This window comes from Microtus ochrogaster, unplaced genomic scaffold, assembly GCF_000317375.1.
Source record: "Microtus ochrogaster isolate Prairie Vole_2 unplaced genomic scaffold, MicOch1.0 UNK82, whole genome shotgun sequence".
Lineage (NCBI taxonomy): Eukaryota > Metazoa > Chordata > Mammalia > Rodentia > Cricetidae > Microtus > Microtus ochrogaster.
In genome coordinates this window covers 1389255-1414201 of record NW_004949180.1, presented here as the reverse complement: position 1 = coordinate 1414201, position 24947 = coordinate 1389255, and the positions used below count along the sequence as shown (strand labels likewise).

At 44.9% G+C, this 24947-nt stretch overlaps 1 protein-coding gene across 2 annotated transcripts in view; it reads left to right on the top strand.

Moving 5' to 3' along the window:
- Positions 1–24947, top strand: part of Sash1 (SAM and SH3 domain containing 1) — a 175069-nt gene that overhangs the window by 100075 nt on the left and 50047 nt on the right. For both annotated transcript variants that reach the window (XM_026777782.1, XM_005370645.2), the window contains exons 5-8: positions 6756–6796; positions 9696–9782; positions 12343–12455; positions 17652–17753. In XM_026777782.1, coding sequence (XP_026633583.1) covers positions 6756–6796; positions 9696–9782; positions 12343–12455; positions 17652–17753 — 343 coding nt within the window. The remainder of the gene's footprint in view (positions 1–6755; positions 6797–9695; positions 9783–12342; positions 12456–17651; positions 17754–24947) is intronic.

Below are 24947 nucleotides of genomic sequence, written 5' to 3'. Positions count from 1 at the left end.
ATTTATTTATTTATTAAAGATTTCTGTCTCTAAGACTCTGGGTGAGAATTCCTGTCAGTCACAGTTGGTGAAATTGTGTATGAAATTCAGCCTTCCCCCTAGAAAGAACTGGGTTTGGGCTACTAGAGAGTTAGGCAGGACTCAGCACTAGGGGGCGCTGGCCTTTGCCTTTTCCACACCCTTGAGAGCGAGTCCTTCCTCTTAAGACCCAGGCTGTGGCCAGGGTCCTGTACCTCACTTCCGTCCTGCCCCTGCGGCTGGGGAGTGAATAACCTCTTGAGTTTCTATGGCAGGTAGTAGATGGTAATAACTAAATTTTGTTCCGTATTAATTCTACTAAGTAGAGAAGTGATGTTCATGAGATGAAAAATGTATCTGATATCTTACGGGTAATATTCACCAGGCTGGGGATGTGGCTCAGATGGCAGATGGTTTGTGCTTAGCATGCTATAGGGTGGGTGGACAGTCCTATGATATCACAGTTGGGAGATGAAGGCAGGGACATGAGAAATTCAATGCTGATCTTCAGGTACATTCTAAGTTAGATGTTAGCCATGAAAGGTGAGGCTCTGTCTCAGAAAACCTCCATACAGAGGTGGACACGAAGTTCTACGCCAGCCAAAAAGCTATTTGCAATTGATAGCTACTGGGAGAAGGGAAAAAAAAATCCCCCCCCCAACAGATTGGCACTGCATAAGTCAACAGCACTCCAGTGCAAGCCCCATGCTCAGGAGGATTTGGGGGAGGGGAAAGAAGATGATAAAATATTAGATAAATTCTGAAAGGATAATCAAAAACATTTAAAAACTACATACATAGCATATATATATACATACATATATATGTATGTTCCTATGCACAATATAAATTATACTTATGTAGCTCCTAAGAAAGGAAATTGATTTTTTTAAGATCTGTAAGCAGTTTTTGAAGCAGAGTTTGAATTTGTGTAGCCAGGCTGGCCTTGAGGCACTGTTACTGCCTCAGCCTCTCCAATGCTGGGATTGCAGCCATGAGCAGTCACATCTAGCAAAGGCCCCCAGCCTTACTGTCTTGTAGCACGGGCATGTCCTTTTCCTCCTTCCAGAGGATGAAGTGACAGGTTTGGAGACTCTTGGGTAGCCCGGGGTAATGCTGGGTACTAGCAGACACAGCAAGAGCCCCGATTCACAATTCAGCAGGGAGAAAACTGGCGCTGAAGTTTTATATCCTGAGATTTAAGATTATGGAGCCATAAAAATCTCTGCAAATCTAGGTTTCTAGTGATGTATAACATATGCTACGCCTTATAAATTAGGTTATAACTGCATTTGTGTGTGTGTGCACACGTGTTTGTTTGTTTAGTTACAGTGACGCTCCTGGGAGCCCACGGGAACCCTGACAGGGAGTCTGTATTTCAGGTATTGATCGTGCCTGCCTGGCCTCCGCATGTGCAAACGAGCTAGCATTGTTCTCTCTGGGTGCACCTCAGACTGATTGAACAGCCCCAGGAAGGAAGGAGTCACTTCTTCATCCCCCTTACTTCCGCTAGCAGACCCGAGGTGTTGGGCCAGATTCTCAGGTCTGCTCATGTAATCGTAGACTTTCAGTCAGACTCAGGCTGGGAAACATAACGCCACAAGTTTTCGTGAGTGGCGGTCTGTTAGTTATGACAGGGCAGGACCAGCACGTGCCCACGTGCCCTTGTAGACAATCTCTTAGACAGAAAAGGGAGGCACACTTAGGAACAGGAGAGAGAAGTGTTGGGAGGCCCTGGGCTTGGGAGTCACACAGGACAGTTCTGTGCCCCCTGGCCTGAGATTTCAGGTGACAGACACATTCTGTGCTTGGAGATGTCTACTCAGTTCACCGCCTGGCTTCACCTCTTTCTGATCCCTAAAACATCAGTACACAGTCTTCAAAATGCCTCTCTGTTTTATTTCCCACCGCCCCTGACTCCTGGCAATGTGAGTGATATCCAGATTGACTCTGGTGCACTGCTCTGGTCCCACACACCCCACTTTGCCTTTCGTATCTACGCGGGAGAATGAAAAGACACCCACGTCACTGGTCTACGGTAGGCTCATCCCGTCTCGTCCTCCCACCCCCATCACCGGGACGTGAATGCCACAGCAGCGTGGCTCTCTGGCCACATCTTCAGGGAGGTCGCTGCTCCTCTCCACATCCCCCACCCCCCCTCTGGCTCAGCAGCTCTTCCTTCCTCTCTACCTGGGCTCCAGTGCACAAAGCCTCACCTGTCTCCTTTAGCAAATGTTCTCTGTGCCTGACTCGCTGGGATCTGAATAATTATAGATAGAACGAAGGGTGGATGGTTGAAAATGAATGGACAAGGGAGAGACGTGGGCCAAGTTATAAAGATACGCTTCTTTAAAAAGTTTTTTAATCCAATAATTCCTTAATTTTGGAATTTCCTTAGGTGAATCTTGTCTTTAGAAACTCTTAAGTAGTTTAGGGATCTTAAGGAGAGATGTTCACATGTTAACAATGTGGGGGGTCTTAACTGTAGTTACTGAAAAAAAGATGTTCACGATAGTTCAGTTCTGGAGAAATAATAGGACAAACTTGTTCAGGATCTAAACCAGGGGCCTCTTGAGCCCTGAGCAAGAAATCCCATCCCCAGACCTCCTGAGACTTTAGGTGTAAAACTTCCAGAGTGCGACAGAACGCTAAGCATTGCTTCCTGGTCCCCATCCCTCTTACTCCTTTATCAATGAGATCGATCTTGCCCAGGAGACTACAAACCACCTTCTAGACCTGCCCCTCTCAGGGCCCCTGTGTGGAATCAGAAGGAGGCTGTGGTTGGAGGTGCAGCCTCTTTGGAGCTGACTTCCGACAGTTTATTTCTTTCAGTAAATGACTCTTTTGCCTGTCTGACAGCCAGGTCCTGCAGAATGGACATTAGAAGTGAGGGGGAAGAATGTGGCATTTTGCATGCCTTCTCTGCCAGCCTCTGCGGTAGAATTCACTCTGTCCAGATTCACACAGTGTCACTTTTCTCTTTTGAGAGGTGATGATCTGAGGAGCCTCACAGTTAGGGGACCCTGGCTTTGCCCAGTCTGAGTGTTGTAAACTTGTGAAAATTTAAAAACAAAATTCCACGCTCTAGATCACAATCAAACCAAGAATCGACAGTGCCATCTTTTGGTGATCTGAGGAAATGCAAGAAATGTGGGCGCTGCCAAACATGAGGACAAAATCACCCAATGTGTGTGATAATTTGAAGAAGGAGAGAGCGAATGAAAACAAAAAGGCCTTATGTCTGTGGTTTGGGGAGGAGCCTGTGACTACCTAGGTTTGTGATATCTAGGGATCGGCGAGAATGTACCTTTCCCTGAAACAGCAAGTTTGGGAAAAATTTTTATAGCATCAAACATTTTTATTTTGCTGGAAATACAAAGAGATGTTTGGAATGGAAAGGAACCGTTACATTTCTCAAAGATAGGATTGAAATGATTTGCCTTCCCAGAGAGGGCAAGGTATACATTAAAAGACCACGGGGCCCCAGCAGGCCACCCGTTATCATCCCTAGTGACCGCGGAGTGATCATGAAGCAATAGAGTGCCTCAGCTTGTGGGGACCTTAGCGTCCTGTAAAATCGGAATATAAATCAAGTAATAGTTAAAAGTCACTTAACCCATTAAGATTTATTACTCTCAGTCATCTGAAGGCTTAAATATTTCTGCAGACCATTTTGTTGAGAAAAGGCTCCTTTTAATGTAAGGACAAATCACTGCAAAACACTGACCATGTTGGCGTCCGGTTTTTGTTCAGAACTGGGGACATTTCATACACGTGGCTCTTGAGCAATAGGTCAGTACCTCCCTAGTCCTTTTGGCAAGCGTGAAGCTAGATGCGCTGTCCCCTCCAGGATGCACATCCAGGACTTCAGGATGCAGTACAGAGGAGGCAGGTGGCTGGGCTTATGGTGCCAGGACTCTGAGTTAAAAATAACACAGGAAGATTCTTCTTATTCAAAGACAGCTCCAAGCTGATTCCTACTTTGAAAGATTCTCCGCTTTCCTCTCCAGCCAGCTAGCCCACGGCTCACTCTTGTCGTCTTTTTTTTTATTTTTCGAGACAGGGTTTCTCTGTGGTTTTGGAGCCTGTCCTGGAACTAGCTCTGTAGACCAGGCTGGTCTCGAACTCACAGAGATCCGCCTGCCTCTGCCTCCGAGTGCTGGGATTTAAGGCGTGGGCCACCACCGCCCGGCTTTTTTTTGTTTGTTTGTTTTGTTTTCCACGGCTCACTCTTGATAGTCTTTGTTGGTCTCCCAATTCACCTGTGGCCACAAGCATGTAGAAGTCTGCCCCCCCCCCCTTTCCTGTGATAGTCAACGGTTCATCACTGTGACAAAGACCAGAGAGAAAACAACTTAGGAAGACTCTGTCTGGGCTCATGGTCTTGTTTGCTTTGGGGGCTGAGGCTATCGTGGTGCGGAGAGCAGGCGAGGTATAAAGTGAACAGAGTTCACTACGGTGTCTGTTAAGTGGAGAGAAATGCCTGGCCCATCAAGACTTTCTCCTTCCCTCTTTATAGCCTGTCTAGGTTTCAGCCTATTGGATGGTGCCACTCATATTTAGGTGGGTGAGCCTTTCTCCCTTAGTGAATTATCTGTGGCGACTTTCACTGCCGTACCTGGAACTGCTTTAGTGATCTCCTTGGACCCCCACAGTCCAATCAAGGCCAACTGTATGCCACCCCTATCTTTGTATGCCTTCCTATTTGTTGCTTGTTTGAGACAGGATCTTGTATTCCACACTGGCCTTGAACTCTCTACATAGCAGAGACCCTCCTGCCTTCCCCTCCCAAGTGCTGACATTACAAAAGCGCACCAACTCCTTATACAGTGATGGGGTCAAACCCAGGGCTTTGTACACTAGCCACGTACTCTACCAACTGAGCTAAATCTGTCCCTGTATGCATCCTTGTTCGTATCCTCTCTAACAGTAGGCTCATTTCTTCACGCCACATGCCCTCGTCCCTTACATGTAATTAGGAAATATTTCTATGTATGTATGTATGTATGTATGTATGTATGTATGTATGTATGTATGTATGTATGTTTATCTATCTATCTATCTATCTATCTATCTATCTATCTATCTATCTATCTATCTATCTATCTAATAGAACTTCAAATGTCCACTACTTGAAAACCTTTCAAGTACACATGAGTTGAAGTTCTTTTATTTTTGCAGTGGGTAGGAGGAAGGAAAATAGTAAATTCTAGATTTTTGTTGGGGAACTGTAGTTTGGAACTCTGGTATGTTTCTATAGTGTGTGTGTGTGTGTGTGTGTGTGTGTGTGTGGTAGAAAAGGAAACAAGGAGGTTTTCATCTAGCTCTGCAATAGTTTCTCCTGCGTCTGTTTTTAGTGCCTTTCCTAGTTCATCATGAATAAACTTTCAGGGATGCGTGTCAGTCAGAAGTAGTTCTCTCCTCTCAGATGTGGACCATTATGTTGCCTGCAGGGTCTGGGTACCCATCGGCCACCAGTCAGCATCAATGCCTCTACACCTCAGTAGTGGCTCAATCATCGGGGACCCTGTACCCCCTTCTGCACCTTAAATTCTTGAGGTCCCTTTACCTGCAAGTTCTCTCTGTTAGGTGTTTGGAGGCCCTTTCACTTGCCCCCTGACTGTTTTCAATGTTTTCTCTCAATACCTGGCCTCACAACCGGCTTTCTAAGCATCCAGATAGTAGCTACAGAGAGCCAGGCAGTTCTTTATCTTCCTTTTTGGCAGTGAACTTAGAGAGAAGATTTGGGTGTGAATTCTCTTAAGTACCCAACTTATCCAGGCTCTATTTTTTTCCCTGTGGCTTGCCTGTGCCTAAGGTCACTGACTTAGTCCTCTAGAGTTTGTATCCAGCAAATGAGGATTTTGATTGGATCTCTACTGTCCCCCTACCCCTTTTGCTGTTAATATTATTTTCTTTCCCTGCCTTCATGCTTTATGTTGGTGTTGTCTGAGTGCTTCCTAGAGGAGCAGCTCACTTACTGGTTTTAGGCTGTGGTTCACATCCCTTGCTGTGTGTGTTTACGAGGTTCAGCTATTACATGCTGACAGGCACATTGTGAAGCAGATACGCTAACTGGATTAACTTGGATCCATTTGAACAAAAATTCACCATGTCTTAAAAATGTGAAGCTCTCATGCAAATAGAAATACATTTCTGGCTTGATTTTTAACCTTACTGTGATCTGGAAAGACCAACTGTCATTCTTGCCAGTTGACACCACCATCTATGGGAGCGCCATACAGGCTACCCCTCCACCTGGGCATCCTGTCTCCTTCTGACAGCATGTGTCACCTCCTCAGGCTACCCTCATCTTTGCTTCAGCTGCCCATGCAACTCACTTGCTGGCCCAAGCAGCCTTTGCGCTGTAGAGTTGTTAAGTTCATTAAGATGTACTTTTTCTTTTCTGCTTACCCTATAGACTTCTCGGTGACAGAAACTTAACTAGTGATTAGTTCACAGACATGGAAGATCCTTCAGCAATCTCTAGTGAAGTCCATATTCATTTTAAAATGTAGGTCCTGTTCTAGACTTGGTCATTAATCAGTGTCGACAGATGGTACCCATTTTCTAGGAACTCAGCTGATAGGTACAAAAGACCCACTGTAAAAACTCCCCAGGCTCCACTAAACACTATTTCTTGGTCCAGGGTCCAACTGCTTAGAAAGATTGTTGGTGAAGATCCCATAAAGCCAAGGCCTTCTGGTAATATATGTACATTTTGTTTTCTTTACCAGGTACCCTCTTCATAAGTCAAATTCGGAAGACGGCTGCGTAGGTTAGTACCACTGCCCTTGATTTCAATATTTAATTGGATTATTTTCTTCTCATGGTTTATAGAGGATCTATAGACATGTAAAGCTATGGATCTTGTCCCTCCCTCCAAATCTGTCAGCTCAGAAACAAACACTGTAACGATGATGTGTCTGTGTGTTGTGTGTCTATGTATGTGCACGTATGTGTGTCTCTATATGTGCACATATGTATCTATGTATGTGCACACATGCATGTAGACTGACGTCCGCATTAGGCATCCCTCAGTCACACTCTGCCTTACATTTTGAGAGATCTCTCGCTGAACCCGGAGCTCCACCAGCTCAGCTAGACCAACAGGCCAGCAAACGCTGCGGAAACCTGCCTGTCTGCCTCCCTGGCATTAGGGTTGTGGGCACCTCCCACTGTGCCCTACCTCTTACTGTAGTGCTGCGGATCCAAGCTGAGCTCCGCATGCTGTAGACCAGGCGCTCTACCGGCTGAGCTGTCTCTCCAGCCCTGGGATTTGATGTGTGGTTTTCTTTCCTTTTGCCATTAGGAATTGTTCTTTTGGAAATAGAGGTAGCATCGTTGTCTACATATTGTTCTTCAGGTCTTCAAAATGGGGCAGTTAATGAATATTTCCACTTGCTAAGTAGTCTTAACAGTAAGAGGCTTACGTCCACATCGTATTGCATGTGCCCTAAGCTCACTGACCAAGCCTCTTTGCTGGATATTTATGGGTGATAATTTTCTCTGTCCTGGAACACGACACTATCAGAAAATCCCTTAAGTCTGTATCTCTGATAATACCCTCAGATAAACTCTTCCATTTGGAATGTTTCGATAAATAATATCCGTTCAAGGGGTTATATATTTTCTGTATATTATAAGATCTATTCTTGAAATAGCAAAGGACACAGGGTGGCTGGGTAATCGATGCTCCAATCCAGCTGACAGGATTTGAATCATGAACGCCAACCCAGCTAATTGTAATCTGGGAAAGGCACCTGCCTCTTCAAGCCTGAATAGAAGGAGAGCAGGTCCTAGTAGCAGCAGAAGCTCAATTCGGAAGCCTGAGGCAGGAAGATCGTGAGTTCAAGGTCAGCCTGAGAAACAAGACCAGGCCACAAACCATAAAGGAGCTCGGCTGTTAAATAGCAAAGAGCTTGGGTATTGTAAGTGATGATGAAATGTTAGCTGTTTTTATCATCTCTATTATGTACGTGAAGGAAGGAAATACAGCTGACGGGCAGAGAAATACATTCTAGCCTCAGACTCCTCCTTAAGAAGCCAAATGACTGACACCCAGTCTGCTTTCACCCTTCCTGCTTGACGTCTGCTTCCGGGGTTACTCACAGGCAGCAGACCCCACGCAACTAACCTCGAGGACCCGAGAACCTGGGGAGTCGAAGGCATTAGGACATGGCTCTCATTCCCAGGCTTTCACGGCTGTCGGCTTTAAATGAGGGCATCCTGTTTGACAAACGACACCCTTGCTGGCTTGGGAGCCCCGAGATGGAGTTCCCCCATGGGTACTCCGTGCATCATTGCTTGGCACCGCCAGTCTAGACTGTGGAAGCCCCCTCTTTGCTGGGCCTTGTTTCCAGTGGCCACAGGGCAACCAGACAGCCACCAAATGGAGACAGAGCTGTTGCTTTGGGTGTGCTGCATCAGCACAGTGACGGCCATGCCCCTGCCTTCCCTTTTCAAAGAATAAAGAACTGCCTTCCCCATTTACTTACTGTCTTCTCTTCCGTTTGTCTTTTACATTTTTTGATGTAAATGTGTCCGAGTGTCCGTGTCTGTGTGTCTGTATGTGTGTGTCCATATGTGTGTGTGTGAGAGCCATTCAGCTTTCTGTCTGAGGCAAGTCTCTCCTTGGCCTGAAACATACCAAATCACTAGGGTAGCTGGTCCACAAGGGACCTGCCTGTTTCTGTCTGTGTGGTGCTGGGGTGATAAGTGTGTGCCACCATGCCTAGCTTCACTATCGTGGGCTCTGGGAGGTTGAACTTGCCTTCTCATGCCTGTGAAGCAATCTCTTCAGTGGCTGAGCTATCTCCCAGCCTCTCTGTTTGCATTTAAAAGGGTATTTTTGTATTGTCACTTACTAGAACTTTAAGATTTTTTTTAAAATGTCTATTAATGGCAAATTTGTTTTCATTGGTGAATCACCCAGTACTAGTCTGAGATGGGAGGGAGGTTAAAGGGAGATTGAGTTAGGAGATGTCACAGTAGCACCAACCTCTGTTTTTCTTGTCTTTGCGACCTTGTTAATCTGTAGGTTGGTCACCAAGAAGTCTAAACATTAGAGAGATGGGGCTCATGCCTTTCCTGTGCAGTAGACCCATGTCACCAAACAGCACAGTGAACCAGGCTAGTCAGTCTGTGTTTTCTAAATTAAATTTGGAATAAGACAAAGAAAGCAATGGCGGATAAACAACGGGAATAAATAAAGCAAAGTGAAACTCGGCAAGCCCTCTGCGGCGAAGTGAAGTAATTGTGGCTGTACCCAATGGGAGAAAATGCATCCCAGTGCAAGGCTGAATGAGACCACTGGCTAGACGGACATCGAAGTGAAGGCAAGAGCGCGCTCGGCCTGCCCTTTTGATGTGCCTCTATTTCTTTTTCTTAACCCTGTTGGGCCTTTTTTCCCTAGTAGCAAATTTGCATTTCTTTTAAAGAACTTTATAGCTATTTCATAGTCTTTCACAAACTGAAAAAAAAAATGCCTTTCTGTGAAATCAGAGTATTCATTCAAGCTTTGACATTGTAAGGAGACTACTTTTGTTATCAGTGAATTTACTGCTTCTCTCTCTCTCTCTCTCTCTCTCTCTCTCTCTCTCATTCACTCTCCCTTCCCTCCTTCTCTCCCTCTCTCCATCCCTCTCCTTCCTTTCCTTCCTTTGTTTCTTTTAAAGGAAAAGGAGATTGGAAGAAGAAAAATAAGTACTTCTGGCAGAATTTTCGAAAGAACCAGAAAGGAATAATGAGACAGACCTCAAAAGGTACAGTGACGTGGCCACAGACCGTGGATCCTTGTGGCTTTATAATACTCAGAAGTCCTGGCCCCCGATGTAAATGAACTCTACAATTTAGAAATAACTCATTGCATGTGCCTGCAAAATAGTCAACTTTTCCGACATTCCTTCCATGACTTTAAGATTTTGACCCCATGAGTTTCTTGAATTCGAAGAGAGCAAACTGGAGGAGCTGGTGACCCTGTGACAGCAGAGACCATGTCTGCAGGCTCCCCATCACACCAGCCTCCCTGCTTTCCCCTTAAGCTCGCCAAGCACTGACCTTGAAAGGTCAAGGGAATCTTCGCGTTTGTTGGTTTTGGACCCTCCAGTGCCTGCCCTCGCTTGGAGCCTTTCCATTCTTCTGAACTTCTTGCTCTGCAGTAGGGACAGTTATGGGCGTGTTGCCCCTGGAAACCCTCTCTGGGTCTGACATCATGAGAATTTACCCGGCTGCTCTGTGAAGGGAGCTCTGCCCTTTCTCCAGGCCTCGCCTCTGTTTTTTGTTTAGATAGCAAATAAATATGTCATCCCCTGGAGGCTGGGTTATGTAATTTATATTTCCCCCAGTATTCACAGAGGAAACTGGGACACATCAACTTCCACATTCTTGTCAGACTGAATGGGGTTATCAATAAATGAAGACGTTTTCCAGTCTATCACTGATACTGCTTGCTTTCCTTTTATACAATAACACGACCCCTCCTGCAGACAAGTCTCTCCAGTTGCTCCCACCCAGACACAAGAAACTTGGCCCTGGGCCTTAGCGTTCCTCGGCTGCACACCTGATTTCTCAGACAGCTTAGTTGTCCCACACTGAAGGAGTTGTTCGTCAACACTCTCCTTTTGGTAGAGACCCAGAATCATCTGTACTTCCAGATAAGCCTAGCATTCTGACAAATCTCACTTAGAAAGCTGTGGAGAAAGAAAGCCGTGAAGATAGCAGGCAGGACCTAGAGAGAGGGCTCAGTGGTTAAGAACACTTGCCGCTCTTCCAAAGGACCGGAGTTTGGTTCCCAGTACTCATGTCAGGCAACTCATGCTGTAGGTAACTCCAGCTCCAGGGATATGATGACCTTTTCGGGCCTCTGTGAGCACCTATGTGTCATATTCAGTTACACAGAAGCATACATGGAGATATTAATAAAAATAAGTCTCAGGGGAGAAGGGGCGAGAGAGAGAGAAGGAAGGAAGGAAGGGAGGGAGGGAGGGAGGAAGGAAGGAAGGAAGGAAGGGGAAAAGAGAGAGAGAGAGGAGGAGGAGGAGAAGGAGGAGGAGGAGGAGGAGGGAGCAGTTTATCAGTTCACATGACTTTATAACACACCCAAGCAGCTCTGTGACACTCAACACGGATATCAAAATGAATCAAGGCAGCAGGCCTCCCTCCACACCCACAGCACCCTTCTGTTTTTCCACAAGTGGACGAGTTTCAGCAGGGACTTCAGGGGTACCTCTGAACTAACTGATTACTAAATGCAAATGAGATACAGGAGCATGGGGAACACAAACTGTAAACTAGGTTCCTCTACCATGGTTTCCCGTGAGCCTTCAGATAGTCTCCTTAGTCCTGTCCTGGCTCACCCAGGGTGTATGAAGCCCTGGCTGAGGTCCTGATGATGCCAGAAGTCACCAAAGAATGTCAGAGGAAGATGGGACAGAGGAGAGAGAGCAGGACCAATAATGTGGCTTCTTCCTCCTGGTGTGTGTGTTAGCCTGCTGTCACTGAGACCTTTCCCACATGCTGACCAAAGATCCAACTGGCCAGTGGAGCTCTAATAAGAGGCATAGCGTTGTTTGCTCTGTGGGAAAAGGCTTTAGAAGAAGGAGTGTGAGGTGGGTGGCTCTTTTCCCGTGTACTTCCGGAGGCCTTCACTCTAAGTTAGGTGGTAGCTATCTCTCACATCCTGCAGACCATGTGACTGCATACTTCCAGATCTAAATACCTGTACTACCTGTCTTCCTTGAGGTTGACATGCTTAGTGTGTGGTTTTATTTATGTGCTTATCCTATGGGATAACTCGGTAACTCAGAGATACGCCAGATAACTCACTATGGAAAGACAGTTGAATCAGGCTCGGCAGTCTTGATTCTATGGCTTCACCCCCTGTCACAGCAGAGGGTGCTCTCGTACAAATATATGTTCTTATCATACATATTACATACGGTGAAATACAGAGAATGCCCAACCCAATGAAACCTCGGAATGCTTGTCTGTTCAAGTTGGGTGTTTAGATGAGATTTCTGGTCCACCAGGAACAAGAAATTCCATGTCAACTTTGTACCATGTCCAAAAAGCCTGCCTTTAGAGTTCTGGCCATGGATTTGCTGCTGTGGTAGCTCACATGTTCTTAGAACACGTTTCCCAAATAGATGAACTTTAGGCTTCCGGAGCTACAGCTCGCTTTTACATCCCTCCACCCCCTCCGTAGCATGCTAAGTGGGTAGCGCCCCTGAGAGAAGTCCCTCCCTCGGCCCAAGATGAGGGCCTTCCAGGCTGGAGACCTTCCTCTCCATCTCTCATTGGCATTTATCTGTCCTTAACCCCCAGGAGAAGACGTGGGCTATGTGGCAAGTGAGATAACGATGAGCGATGAGGAGCGGATTCAGCTAATGATGATGGTCAAAGAAAAGATGATCACCATAGAAGAAGCACTTGCTAGGGTAAGAGTGTGGGCATTTCGCTTATACTGGGCACCAGCTTGAAAACTCTTGGGGGCATCAGATGTAATAGGAATCTAATTGCTACAGTGTATTTGTGTGTGTGTGTGTGTGTGTGTATGTGTATATCTGTGTGTGCGCATACACCTCTGTATATATCTATTATCAGGCATCTAAACTTCATGCATGCTTTGGGACTGCCCTACCACCAACTAATCCTCAACCCCCGAAGGAATATTTTGATGATATTTTAGTGGTCATCGGTTATCCATTTTATCAAATTGATCAAGTAGTATTTGATCAAATAATGATACTTACTGCATTCTATTTGCTTGATACAAGTTTTCTATCTTGTATAATAAAACATTTGTATTAGTGACACGTTACTTGGCAAAAATAGATTTCCCAAGGCTCACAGTTCTAGGGTTCGGTTCAATGTTTTGGCACTTGTGGGGGTGCGGTCACAGTGGTGGAGGCTTGAGGAGAATGTTCACATTGTATCCATAGTCAGGAATGAGACAGCAATGAACGGCTGTGCTGGTCAGCTCACTTTCTCCATTTTAATTTTTCTGGTACCCAACCCTGTGGGATATGGGCACCCACATTTAAGCTTCTATATACTACAGTGCCCAGGATCTCCTGCCCAGTCAGCAGCCCCATAGTCAAGATGGCCCTTCCCACATTCTTCATTTTAAAAGATTTTGTTTTCATTTTTATTACTTCTGCATCTATGTCTGCGTGAGTATATGCCACGTGTATACAGGATAGCCAGAAGATGGAGTTGCAGCTCCTGGAGCTGGAGTTCCATGTAGCTGTAAGGTACCTGATGTGGATGCTGAGAGTCAAACTCAGGCCCTCTGAGAGACCAACAAGTGCTCTTAACCATTCAGCCCCTCCAGGCCCACTTCCCACCTCATCACCCACGGCCATGCCCCTGGTCCGCCTCCCACGTGATTCTACAGCCTATAAATTGACAGCCCTGACTATTAAGGAAGGGAGGGGAGGGGAGAGTGAGCATGCCACACAGGGAAAGAAGTAAGACTGACTTTGGAAGGAAACTCCGGAGGGGGTGGGGCTGGCAATTTTGCAACATCTGCTGACTTTTCTTCATCTGTGGACTTGAAGAATTGCCATAGTAACCTTGTCTCCAGCACACTGAAGTTTGTGATAGTGTAGTGGACAGAGTGCCTTGGCTTACTGCAGAAAAGCATGCTTGTGCTGGGCTAGGTGATGTAGCTAGTGATGGACGACAACCTTGTCCATGCCTCACTCAGATAACCTGCACCTTCTTTCTTAGCCCAGGCCCTCGAGTGTCAAACTCTTCCAAACATTTTCTCTCTGGTTCCATCCCTTGTGTATGTCCCAGCATTGGGGAAACATCCAGCCGAATCACTAGAGAATACGTGTAAGAAGAATCCACATATATGGAATTTTCTTGTAGTGAGTAGGAGGCTTCCTTGCCTCATGGTGAGTGGTGGGGCTGCCCTGTGTTCCAATAGCAGAACTCACCATCTGAATGCAGGTGTTTGAGGCCACCTTACAGCACCCGTCTTTGGCATGAGATGCGGTTTACTCGTTTTCTTGGAGGAAGGGAAAACATTTAAAAGTGCCCCAGTATAGTCTAATATAGACGAAAATGAAAGGAATACTCTTGAACTTGGAGAAGTGAAGGGGGAAAAATGAGCTCCTATTTCAGCCGCTAGCTGAAGTTAAAAGACAGCCTGAGGAGATGGGGGCCTAGCCACATGCAAGAAAGTGTGACATCTCAGAGCTGCCTGCACCCTGGCGACTGCTGGTTTGGTGGCTTTTGCCCGGTCTCAGGTGCAGCTGTAGAGATCACTGAGACGTCAAGAATACTGTCCATTAAGCAGTCCAGAAAGGCAGATGAGCAGGAGGAAAATGATGGCAGCATTATCTACACACTGTGCTATGTGTATGCAAGACTGGGTACCATCTACAGATGATGAAAGAGCAGAGATGGATGCTCAGTTGCTCTTCTTGCATCATTATCCTTCAGTATTAAAGCCTAAGTGAGATTTTTTTTTAATCCAGAGACGAAACAAGAAAATTAGACAATATAAAAAACTCTGCAGAGGGAATTTGCTTCCTTTAACCTGGGACCAGAGAAAGAACCTAAATTTACTTGGGATCAGTGTATACAAGAAGGGCAAATGCGGACCTGCTATAGAGACCACGCCTCATATCATCAGAGTTTAACCTAGGTGGATGTGCCTTCCTCTGTCAATCAAAGACTCATAGGGGCTTTGAATTCTAAGTAACAATTCGAAGGACAGCTCTGGAGAGAGGAGATTGCCAACATGCCTTTGGGAAAATTTTGTCTCTGTTCACATTGGGATGTTTTGATCCACTCCAATTCCATCATATGGATTTAACCCTGTCATGTGTATCATCGCTATAAATTATTCAATAGTGATCTTTATCCCTGAGAACCCCTTTAAGGGGAGGGGTATGTATTTGTTTCTGTGTGAGCATGTGCGTGGATTTAACAAGCTCAGGCTTGAGGTAAGCGCCCTTAGCGCCGAGCCATCTTCCCGCCCTGCTAAGAACCCATTTATCTGATGCAAATGAAGACAAGCATGAAAACTCCACGGGGAGCTAATATGTGAAGACTCGTGAGCAACAAAAGCACTTGAAGGCAGGGACGTTTGCAAACCCCCTCTCAGTTCAGGGTACTGTCCTTTTGAATGTGGGGCGTACAGATAGCTCAGTGGATGATTTTTGTATTAGCTTAATGACTGTGTCCAAGAAAATGGCATGCCAAACATTTTCTAGGAATTCTGTTTTTGTGGTAGTTAGATGCTTTGGGTGTTAAGGAAGGCAATCTTATTAGTTAAAAATAATTAAGCTTTATGAGAATCTAGGTAATTGGCAGTTTCTGAACAACACAGTTGACAAATACTAACTTTAATTGCTGGCAATTAAGTTCTGGATATGTAAATCTTGCCCTGGTTCCTCACGGTCTAGAAAGCCCCGTGACATACTGGGATTCTATGGAGCTTTCATTTAGCTGGGTGATTTGTGCCTGTGTGAGTGGATTGTTAAGGATAAAACAGGGACCGGATAGACTCACATGTGAAGTCTTGGCTAGAGACTAGCCCTAGTTGTTTTAGCATGAGGATATGATTGATGGGCCCGTGTCACAGAAAACAGGCATTTTTAATTTTAAGGAAAAAAAAAAAGACAGTGAAAGGAAATGCTGTTGAAAAGTCAGCAAATTTCACTTAACAAAGCTACGTAGAAGGTCCTTCAGGATGCCCTGTATGAGGCTGCCCAGGAGGGTTCACATAAAGCACAGGGGAGCTGCTCTCAGTGTTCAGAAACTGTAACTTTCTCGATACTGCCTTAATGAACGTGAGAGCCCATAACCTGACGTTGCAGCCTTATTTTCTTAAGAATTTAAATCTGAAGCAGATTCAGAGGTTAATTACCAAGTTGCATATCTGCACATATGACAACATCTGAGCTACATCTGTGCGGCACAAATAAAGTCCTCAGGCGATCAGAAGGCTTGTCAGCTTAGAGCTGTCCGGCTAGGGACTTGCTTTGTGTTTCCGTTAAAGCCGAAGCTTATTTAGTGACTCCTGGGAGTCAGGGCTAAGACTGAGTATAAGGCAGCAGTAGAGACCTGGACAAAACTGACAGCCTCGTAATATCCCTTTCCACCTGACATTTCTTCCCAGCCTGTAAGGAGACTGGAGCATTTCAGAAACCGTGCACCCATACGGAAGGATCAGCCCCGGATATTAGTACACTATAAATATGAGCACAGTGTGTGTGTTCCCAATCATGTGTCATAGATTAAGATGATTAGTGCCACCGACTGCAGAATCTTACTGTGAAGTGTGTGTTTACCTGGAGCCCCAAGGGTGGAAGCCACGGTGCTATATGTGTAACTGTCGCACAGGCCTGCGCTGAGGGCTTCGCCGCATCCGTTTGATTGTAGCACCGAGCCTCTAGATGAGTCCAGTGTCTTCCCGGTTGTCCAAAGGGAAGGTTGTTCTACTGTACAGAAGGGTTCATATCCCACCCTAGGCAACCAATAGTATCTGGTGACTATATCCAGTCCTTTACTCCCTAATCAGTGCTGCCTACCTCCGCCTGCATGCCTAGGTAAAAGTCACATTTCCAGTTTGCAGTCAACACCAGGAAAGTCGTGTTTTGGGCGATGGCTTTGCCACCTCTCACAGAGCTGGTGGTCGAGGACCATTGTCAATGCCTGATGCCAGGTTCTTTCTATATTTAACTTACTTGCTGCATGGAACATAGTTTGATCAACTCTTGAATTGTATCTGAAGCCTAAATTACAGTGAGGTTTCACTGCAGTGGCAGCGGAGTTGTCTGAAGTAGCTGATTGTGACTCTTTGTGCTTGTGTGCAAACCTCCCTGGATCACCTCACATATGGTGTTCTGAAAGAGACTTGGTTTGGTTGTGCTGTATTTACTCCCTTTTCTAAAATATTTCCTTTCCTTTCTGTGTTTGTTTTGTTTTTCCTTAAAACCAAAACACCGAGTTTCTAGGCCTACGCTTCCAGCAGCGCTGAAGGTTTTATTGTCTTAGTTATTCCTTTCCCTTGTTCGGGTTCCTGACTAAGCCAATTCCTATTTTCTAGGTGTTAATATTGACAGATAGACTACCAGCCTTGAATGAGAAAGCCCAGGCCTCTGGGTGCCTCTTTCTCGCCCTGCTGTATGACAGGCACACACCTCCAGCTTGTGCGAGGCTGGGGACTGACCCCCAGGACTTGTACCTGCTAGGCAAATGCTCTACTATTTTAGCTACACCCTCAGACCTGCCCTGGCATTTCTAAAAGTTGGTTTCAGCCATTCCCCCTCCATTATTCCACTGTCTCTGGCCTCCTCCACTGTCCTCTGAGAGGAGGAACATGCTTTTGGATTTACGCATGTAGGACTACACTGTAGAAAGTTCCTGGTTTTCATGTTGAGGGGGATGCGTGTGAAGAAATCAGGGTTCCTTTGAAAACAGCAAACAGAACCTGCTGAGTCTATTGGTCTGATTGAAAACCTGCTTCTTGTGGTTCCAGAAGGCTTAGCTTTGGCTGGGCCCAGATCACCTAATACTTCGTTACCATCAACATGATGCTCTAAGTGAGTTCTGCTGGTAGGAGGCAGTACATGGCTATTATTTCTACTTCAGCCTTCCATTTCCTCTCCCTGCAGCTGAAGGAGTACGAGGCCCAGCACCGGCAGTCAGCTGCCTTGGACCCTGCAGACTGGCCCGATGGCTCCTACCCAACACTGGACGGCTCGTCCACCTGCAACGTGAGTCCTTGTTCCTGAGCCTCTTGACTGCCTGTGCTGGTCAGGCTCAGGCCAAGCTGGTTCAACTTTTGTGTTTCTTTCTGAGGTCTCTTTCCATAGACTTCTTTACCTGGTGGTGTCTCGGCTAAATCAGAAGTCCCCCTTTTAGTTTGGCTTTCTTGGATTTTGTTTTTAAATCATGATTTAATATGCATAACAAACCATGCTAGGTCGCGAACCATCTTTTAGGCTTCAATTCAGCTTCAGTAAGTCTGTTCACACTGTGCCCTTCTAGAGGCTTCATGTCTTCCCACACAGAAATTTCACCCAGTAAGCAATTGTTGCTTCCACTCACGGGCCCTGGCAACCACTACTGTACTTTTCGTCTCTTACAAGTGGAATTGTTCCACGTTTGTTTGTCCATCCTGTGTCTGTTTGATTTCAGCAGCACAGATACATGCTATTCTACTGCAGTATTTAGTTTACCTGTTCATCTGTTGGGAGGCAACTGGGTTGTCTCCACCCTTTAGCATTGTGAACAATGTTGACACAGACCGTTAGTCTACCTCATCTGCTTTTCAGATCTACGGAGTTAAATACTTAGTTAAAATTCTGAATAGCTAACCCTTCTGTGTTTAGCTTTCTGACAACTTCAGTCTGTTTTCCACAGCACTGAACCATGTCACCCTCCTGCCAACAGTGTACAGGAGTTCCACGTTTTCTTTCTCACCAATACTCTTTTCTAATTTCTTGATGATGGCCATGAAACATGATTCGTTTGTGTTTCTGATTTGCATTTTCCTAATAATTATCACTGTGGAGCATCTTTTCCTGTGCTCCTAGGCCATTTGTGTGTCTTTGGGGGAAACGTTTATTCAAGGTTTTTGCAGCCATGACCTTTATTTGTTGCTGCTGTTGTTGTTGTTGTTATTGAGTCTCAGCATTTAAAAAATATATATTTTAAGTATTAATACTGTATCAGATACATGATTTTTATGTCTTTTTCTCCCATCCATGGGTTGCTTTTCATTACATCGATGATATTTTTGATACTGGTGTTCTACTCTAATGAAGTGACATCTTTGTGTGGGCTGCCTCGTGTATGATCTACTCCAATGATGTGACATCTTTGTGTAAGCTGTCTTGTGTATGATCTACTCCAATGATGTGACACCTTTGTGTGGGCTGTCTCATGTAGGATCTTCTCTAATGAAGTGACATCTTTGTGTGGGCCGTCTCATGTATGATCTACTCTTTTACTATGATCTTACTTATTACTGTAGCTTTGAAGGAAATTCTAAAATTGTAAAATGGGATTCTTCCAATTTTACTTACCACTTTGAAACTATTTTTTCTCTAAGTCGAGGACCGAATCCAGGGCCTTGCACTTGCTAGGTGAGTGCTCCACCACTGACCTAGATCCCCAACCCCATTTACTTTTTAATTGTGTGTGAGCATATGCACATGTGCATGTGTAGTGCCCTCGGAGGCTAGATGAGGGTGCTGGCTCTCCAAACTGGAGGTCCAGACAGTTGTGAGCCACCTGATGTGGTGCTGGGAAGGGAATTTTAGTTGTCTGCTAGAGCCGGAAGCACTCTAAAGCCTCAAGTGATTGGCGATCCCTTGAGATTCCAAATGAATTTAAGAATGTTTTTTTTTCCTATTTCTACAAAAGTTGCCCTTGAGTTTCTCTTGGAAACGCCACCAAATCTGTGGGTTCTCTCCTGTAGTACTGTTATCTGGAGGATACTGTTTTCCAGTCCATGAATGTGGAACTTCGTCCTTTTCATTTAGTTTCTTTCGGGAATGTTTTTTTCAGTTTTCTATGTGCAAGCTTTGCATTTTTGAATGGGATCATTTTCCTAATTCCTTCGGTCAACTGTTCAGTATTTTGTGCACAAACGTGACTTAATGTCATTGCGCTGGCCTTGTCTCCTTTTGTTTGTTTTGTTTGTTTGTTTGTTTGTTTTCTCTGACGGTGTGTTCGTGTTCATGCTAGTCTCTGTGAGGGTTTTCTCTTCGTAAGATTGCGTCACCTGCAAAAAGGCAACTTCCTTCCCCCTCAAAACGCCTTTGTTATCAAGACTGTTCTGATAGGACCAAAACGGTACGTTTTAAACTGGGGGTTTCACGATGGTTCTAGGAATGGTAGTCTAGAATTGTCCTGCCCAGTGCCGTCTTCCGACAGGATGGAACCAGAGTAGAGGGTGTTCCCCTGCATCAGAGCCTGCAGAGTTGTTTTGTTTGCCAGGTTGCGTCCTCCTCGCATCAGGAAGCCCCTCTCCACCCACGACCCGTGCCCTATGCAGCCCATCTTTCTGAAATGAACTTCTTCTTTAAGATATTTTAAAATTATATGTTTTATAAAAATCCCGATGCTTCCTTATTTTGTATAAGATAAATTCCATCACTTTTGGCACACCCACGGCCCTGCGTAATCTGGCCCTGATCATTTTCTCTGACCTCATTGTTTTCCCCCACACCCTATATACCCTTCATTTCGGCCACACGGGTCCCCATATTCACTACTGAACAAACCTTGAGCTTTTCATATTTCTGAGTGTAACCCACACATTTTTTTATCTACCTAAAACATGTCTCCCATTTTTCCTGCTGGTGAAAATGTTTGCATTCTTCACGGTGCAGCCCAGTTCTTAGCTTCCTCTATAAACTTGTCCTGCCCTCCCACTGCACATTTATTGCTTCCTATTTCATGCTTTTGTTGAGCCAGATTTACTACATCAGCCCTAAGCAGTTATCCCAGAGCATGAGAAATAGTTGGACCTCTCTCGGCCTCCCCAAAACAGCGGGCTCCTAGAGAAAGGCGAGCATGCTATGTTCTTTGCCTCTGCAGGGAGTGCCTAGCCCGGCGTCCAGCTCACCTAAGCAAAGCTTTACCCTAGCGCTCATCTTCCTTGCTCCTCTGGGGGCAATGCTTTGGGGTCTTGCTACAGATTCAGTTTTAACTTTGTGTCTAAGCAACAAATGGCAGCTTATCAGAAATAACTAATCCCTTAAACTACCTTCCCAAGTTCCAAAACAAACACTAGATTTCCATTGGAGATGAAGGATTGTGAGTCTGAATGCCACACCCGGTTTGTTGATAGATCAAAATGGTGCCATTTATAATAATAAATGTGTCTCAGGCTAGCCAGCCTTGGGTCCTGAGACTATGAGGTCATCAAACAGCCAAGTCCATGGTTTTGAGTATGACTCTGGGTCTTGCATCCCAATTCTGAAAGACTAAAGTGCAAATCATGAACCGAATGGGAATCATGAAGAATAGATACAGTAACTCAAGATGGATGCGATTCAAACTCAAACTGAGAGAGAAGACAGACTCAGTTGTCCATAGTGTATCAAGTCCACCGTGTACTGTCCTGACCAATATCATCTAAATCAAGGGCAAGGTTGACTTTGTCCATTCAGAGAAACAGGGTTGTTGTCAAACTTCACAGACGTAGACTGCAACCAACGAGTTCTGTGTCATCTAGGAAGTTCATGTACACTAAGTTCTACGGACATTTTGTACAACCTGCCAAGAAAGCATTATTTCATTGATATTGGCACGTTGGGCTACTTTAAGAGGGCCCATCAGAGCCATCCCCGCCCTGCAAACTGTCAGACTGAAATGGGTGTGTATGGACTGGGCATTTTATCCTCTTGGACGGTTCATCTGGGAGCTATGTATAGACACTTGCTTTGAAGCAGGCGTAGAACTAGGTCTTCAGGCTGCGGAGGTGACCGAGAATGAGAGACAGAGCTTACACTTTAGTGCAGATGTTAAAATCATGCTTGTATTTGCACACACAAATCCAGAGTACCAGATTCACAATTTTGTTAGTAACATCTCAATGATCTGTTTTCTACATGGCCCAAAATAAACACACTCTGTCATCATCCCACAAAGGGCCAAGAATCCCATACATTCCTCCAAATATAGCACAGTCTTCTAGAAGCTGGAAAGAATGACTTCTTTCTGTGGGATGGGGTATAGATAATGATGATGGGACTTGTATTAAGAACGTAGGTTCACTAAGGCAGGTTATTTACTGTGTGCTTTGCCAGTTGACTTTCTGTAGACTCCCACACCCTCTTAGTCATGCCCCGTGTGCAGAACTGTGACCAGCTAGTGTTGTCCCCCAAGTTTGCTTGAACTCAGTTGCAATCCAGACTTGTGTGATTCTTATCCCCACTTAATCCTTCCCTGTGTTTTGAAGGAGACTGAGATCATCCCCTCCCTCCCCCAATATTCCATCATTATTCTAAAATTGCCTCCATGGCAGGGTTGCTAATGTCAGATAATTTCCATTGTGGTAACCACCCCTCCCCCGGGCTGCCATCCCAAATTAGGCAATTTTCAATTTTCTATTGATTCCTTTCTATATGGAGATGGAAATAGCTCCCTGGTCGTAGTCGGGAATGCCCAGACCTTGAAAGTCCCAGGGGATCATAAGGCCTTTGTCACCAGACCTCAATGCCTATATTGAAGCCTGGCATGCCTTAGGATGTCATTTGCACTGATTTCATAGCCCCCCCGCCCCCATAGCTGACATTAGATAATTGCCTGTTGCCTCATAATACATCTGTATGCACATTCCTCGTTTCTAAGAGTGTGAAGTACTAAAGATAGTTACCAGGAGAAGTGAGAAACAGCTTTCTCCTTGCCAGCGGAGCATCTGTTCTGTGCTGGAGTTCGTTAATAATGAACTTCTGTTGTTCATGTTCGAGTATTTAAAAGGGGCTCTGGCGAAGAATTTGATTTTATTCCTTCTTAAACAGCTGGGTGTTTACTTAAATATTTTTCTTTTAATTTATTTTAGCATTTTTTCCCCCGTTTGCCTCCTGCCAGGTAGAAGGTTATAGGAATTGCCATTTGGGGCTGTCACTTTTGTGCCTCCAAGGTCAGCTTACCTTCTTGTTAGGAACACATTTAAGAGATGTGGCTCGGCAATTAAGAGCCTGTGCTACTCCTCCAGAGATCCCAAGTTCAGTTCCCAGCACATAAATCAAGCTAGTGGTTACTGCCTGTAACGTCAGCTCCAGGGGATCTGACGCCCTCTTCTGGACTCTGTAGGTGTGTGCATCATCACTAAAAATAAGTGTAGGAAGCACATTTAATTAGTCAAGTTAATGTTTATTTAATAAATTATGTTCTCAATGATGTCGTTATTATGATCTAAGTCTTAGTAAATAATTGACTTTATAACACCAAAGCTGACGGAGTTGTTGAATTGGGTTTGGTGTTCGCACACCAAGAAAAGATGCTTGTGCTGAAATACTCTTCCTAAAAATGTCAAGCTATGTATCTGAATGTGTTATTTAAGTTATTTCAAGTAGATTAGAATGTACAAACCAAGTTAAAGGCATGGCGGTGATGAAGTAGAAGGGCTTGTGGAGTGTTGCAAATCTGTATTATCTAAGTGCTTTGGTGGCTTCACATTGTGTAAAATGTTCTAGGAAAAAATGGAATTGTGTTTCTGAGGTCAGGGTTGTAGGGTGAAGAATCTGTTGTGAAGTCTATTGTCTTGGGAAGCGGGTCATCCTGTCAGAGGTAACACTCCCACACGTTAGGGTCTGAGTCAGGAGATATCTACATACAGGAACGTTGCAGTGTTGGGGCGCGGGCGTTATGATTCCTCACATCCGGGAATTCGTCTCTCCCTAGCCTTTTATTCCAGCTATAAATGTGACTGCTAACCTGGGTTGAGGTTCAGGAGAGCCATGTGGGTGGACTGTTCCCGAAATTTGAGTAACAAGGAGACAAAGTGCCATGCGGCCTCTTCTGATGACCCTATTTTAAGTGTTGACGGAAGACTCTCAAGGAAGGTCCACACTAAAATATGCCCTTGGTGTATTATGTATGGGGTGGGACCTGTGAAGGTTTTGGAAACGTTCTAAAATTATAAGCCACAGAATTTCAGTGGCTGGGTTTAACTCAGGTGGTTTCGTTGCTTTTTTTTGTATATAGCACCAAGGATAGAAGCCCAGACCTTCTGATGCTTAGCAAACACTCTGCCCTTGTGTCAACACTGGCAGCCCACAAGGCAGACTTTTCAAGGTCATTTCTTGGGCCCCGTTAACAGGCATTGTTGTTAAGATGGAAGAGTCAGGCTTGATGTTGTGAGAAGGGGAAGTCTGTGCTACAACTTTCTGGAACAGCATTAGCCATTTTGGTGTGTGCTGAAGGAACGCTAGGTGTAGCATATTAGGTTGGTAGCAAATGGTCTGATTCGACTATGGGGGAACGGGGTGATAACATTTTATATGCGCTCACAGTGCCCTTCTTATAGTCTACAGTCTGCCCTTGCATCGAATTCTAGACTGACTCTCTTCTCCTCTTCCTCTCCTTCTCATGGGCTTAGTGTGTCTTTTTTGAGATGGAAGGGGGTTTATGTTACTCTGGCATGTCCTCAACTGAGTCCTCAACTCTTGAGATCAAGCAACCCTCCCGCCTCACCTCCCAAGTATCTTTGCAACGGGTGTGTGCCCTCTTGCCTAACTTTTAACTGGGCTATTTTTTTTAATGTGTTTGCTTTTTATTATGTTGGTTTTTATTTTTTTATCAGCGAGAACTAATGTCTGTAAGTTAACGTTTGTCAGAAATGTGATTTTTATATTCAAAAGTATTCAAAGAAAATCATGAACCAATGTCATGGGCTTCATCATTTTGGGAAATAAGACTCAAAAGGGGACTTTGTGTGACAGCATTTAAATTTACACAATCTCCCTCCTATACGTAATCCTCAGCTGAAAACTATATAATTTTTATATTTTCCCCAATGTGGATAGTTAATGAATATTTATTGGACTCATAAATGATGCATAAAAATCCACACGTATCACAGCGTCAGAGCTGGCAACCCAGGACCCATTTCCTCCAAGAAAATGACTGCCTCCGTTTCCATGGTCTTCCCATATATTGTTTTACTTATGAAGAGGACATTAAAGAGAGGCTAGATCCCAGGTGTAAAAATCACTTGGGTATCCAAGTGTCTCTACTTTGCCTTTGTATTTCTTTGCTATGGGAACTTCTGTCTAACTCTTGCTTTAGCCCCAAAAGGCTCAAATTAGCACAGTGCTTTGTACCTTATGGCTAGGAAATGGCTCTAATATTGAAGCTTTAGTGTTTAATTAGCTGCACTTGAACATGGGGTGATCGGGCCTGTGCGTCAGTTCTTTTTTTTTTTAATCGATTTATTTTATTTTATTTTT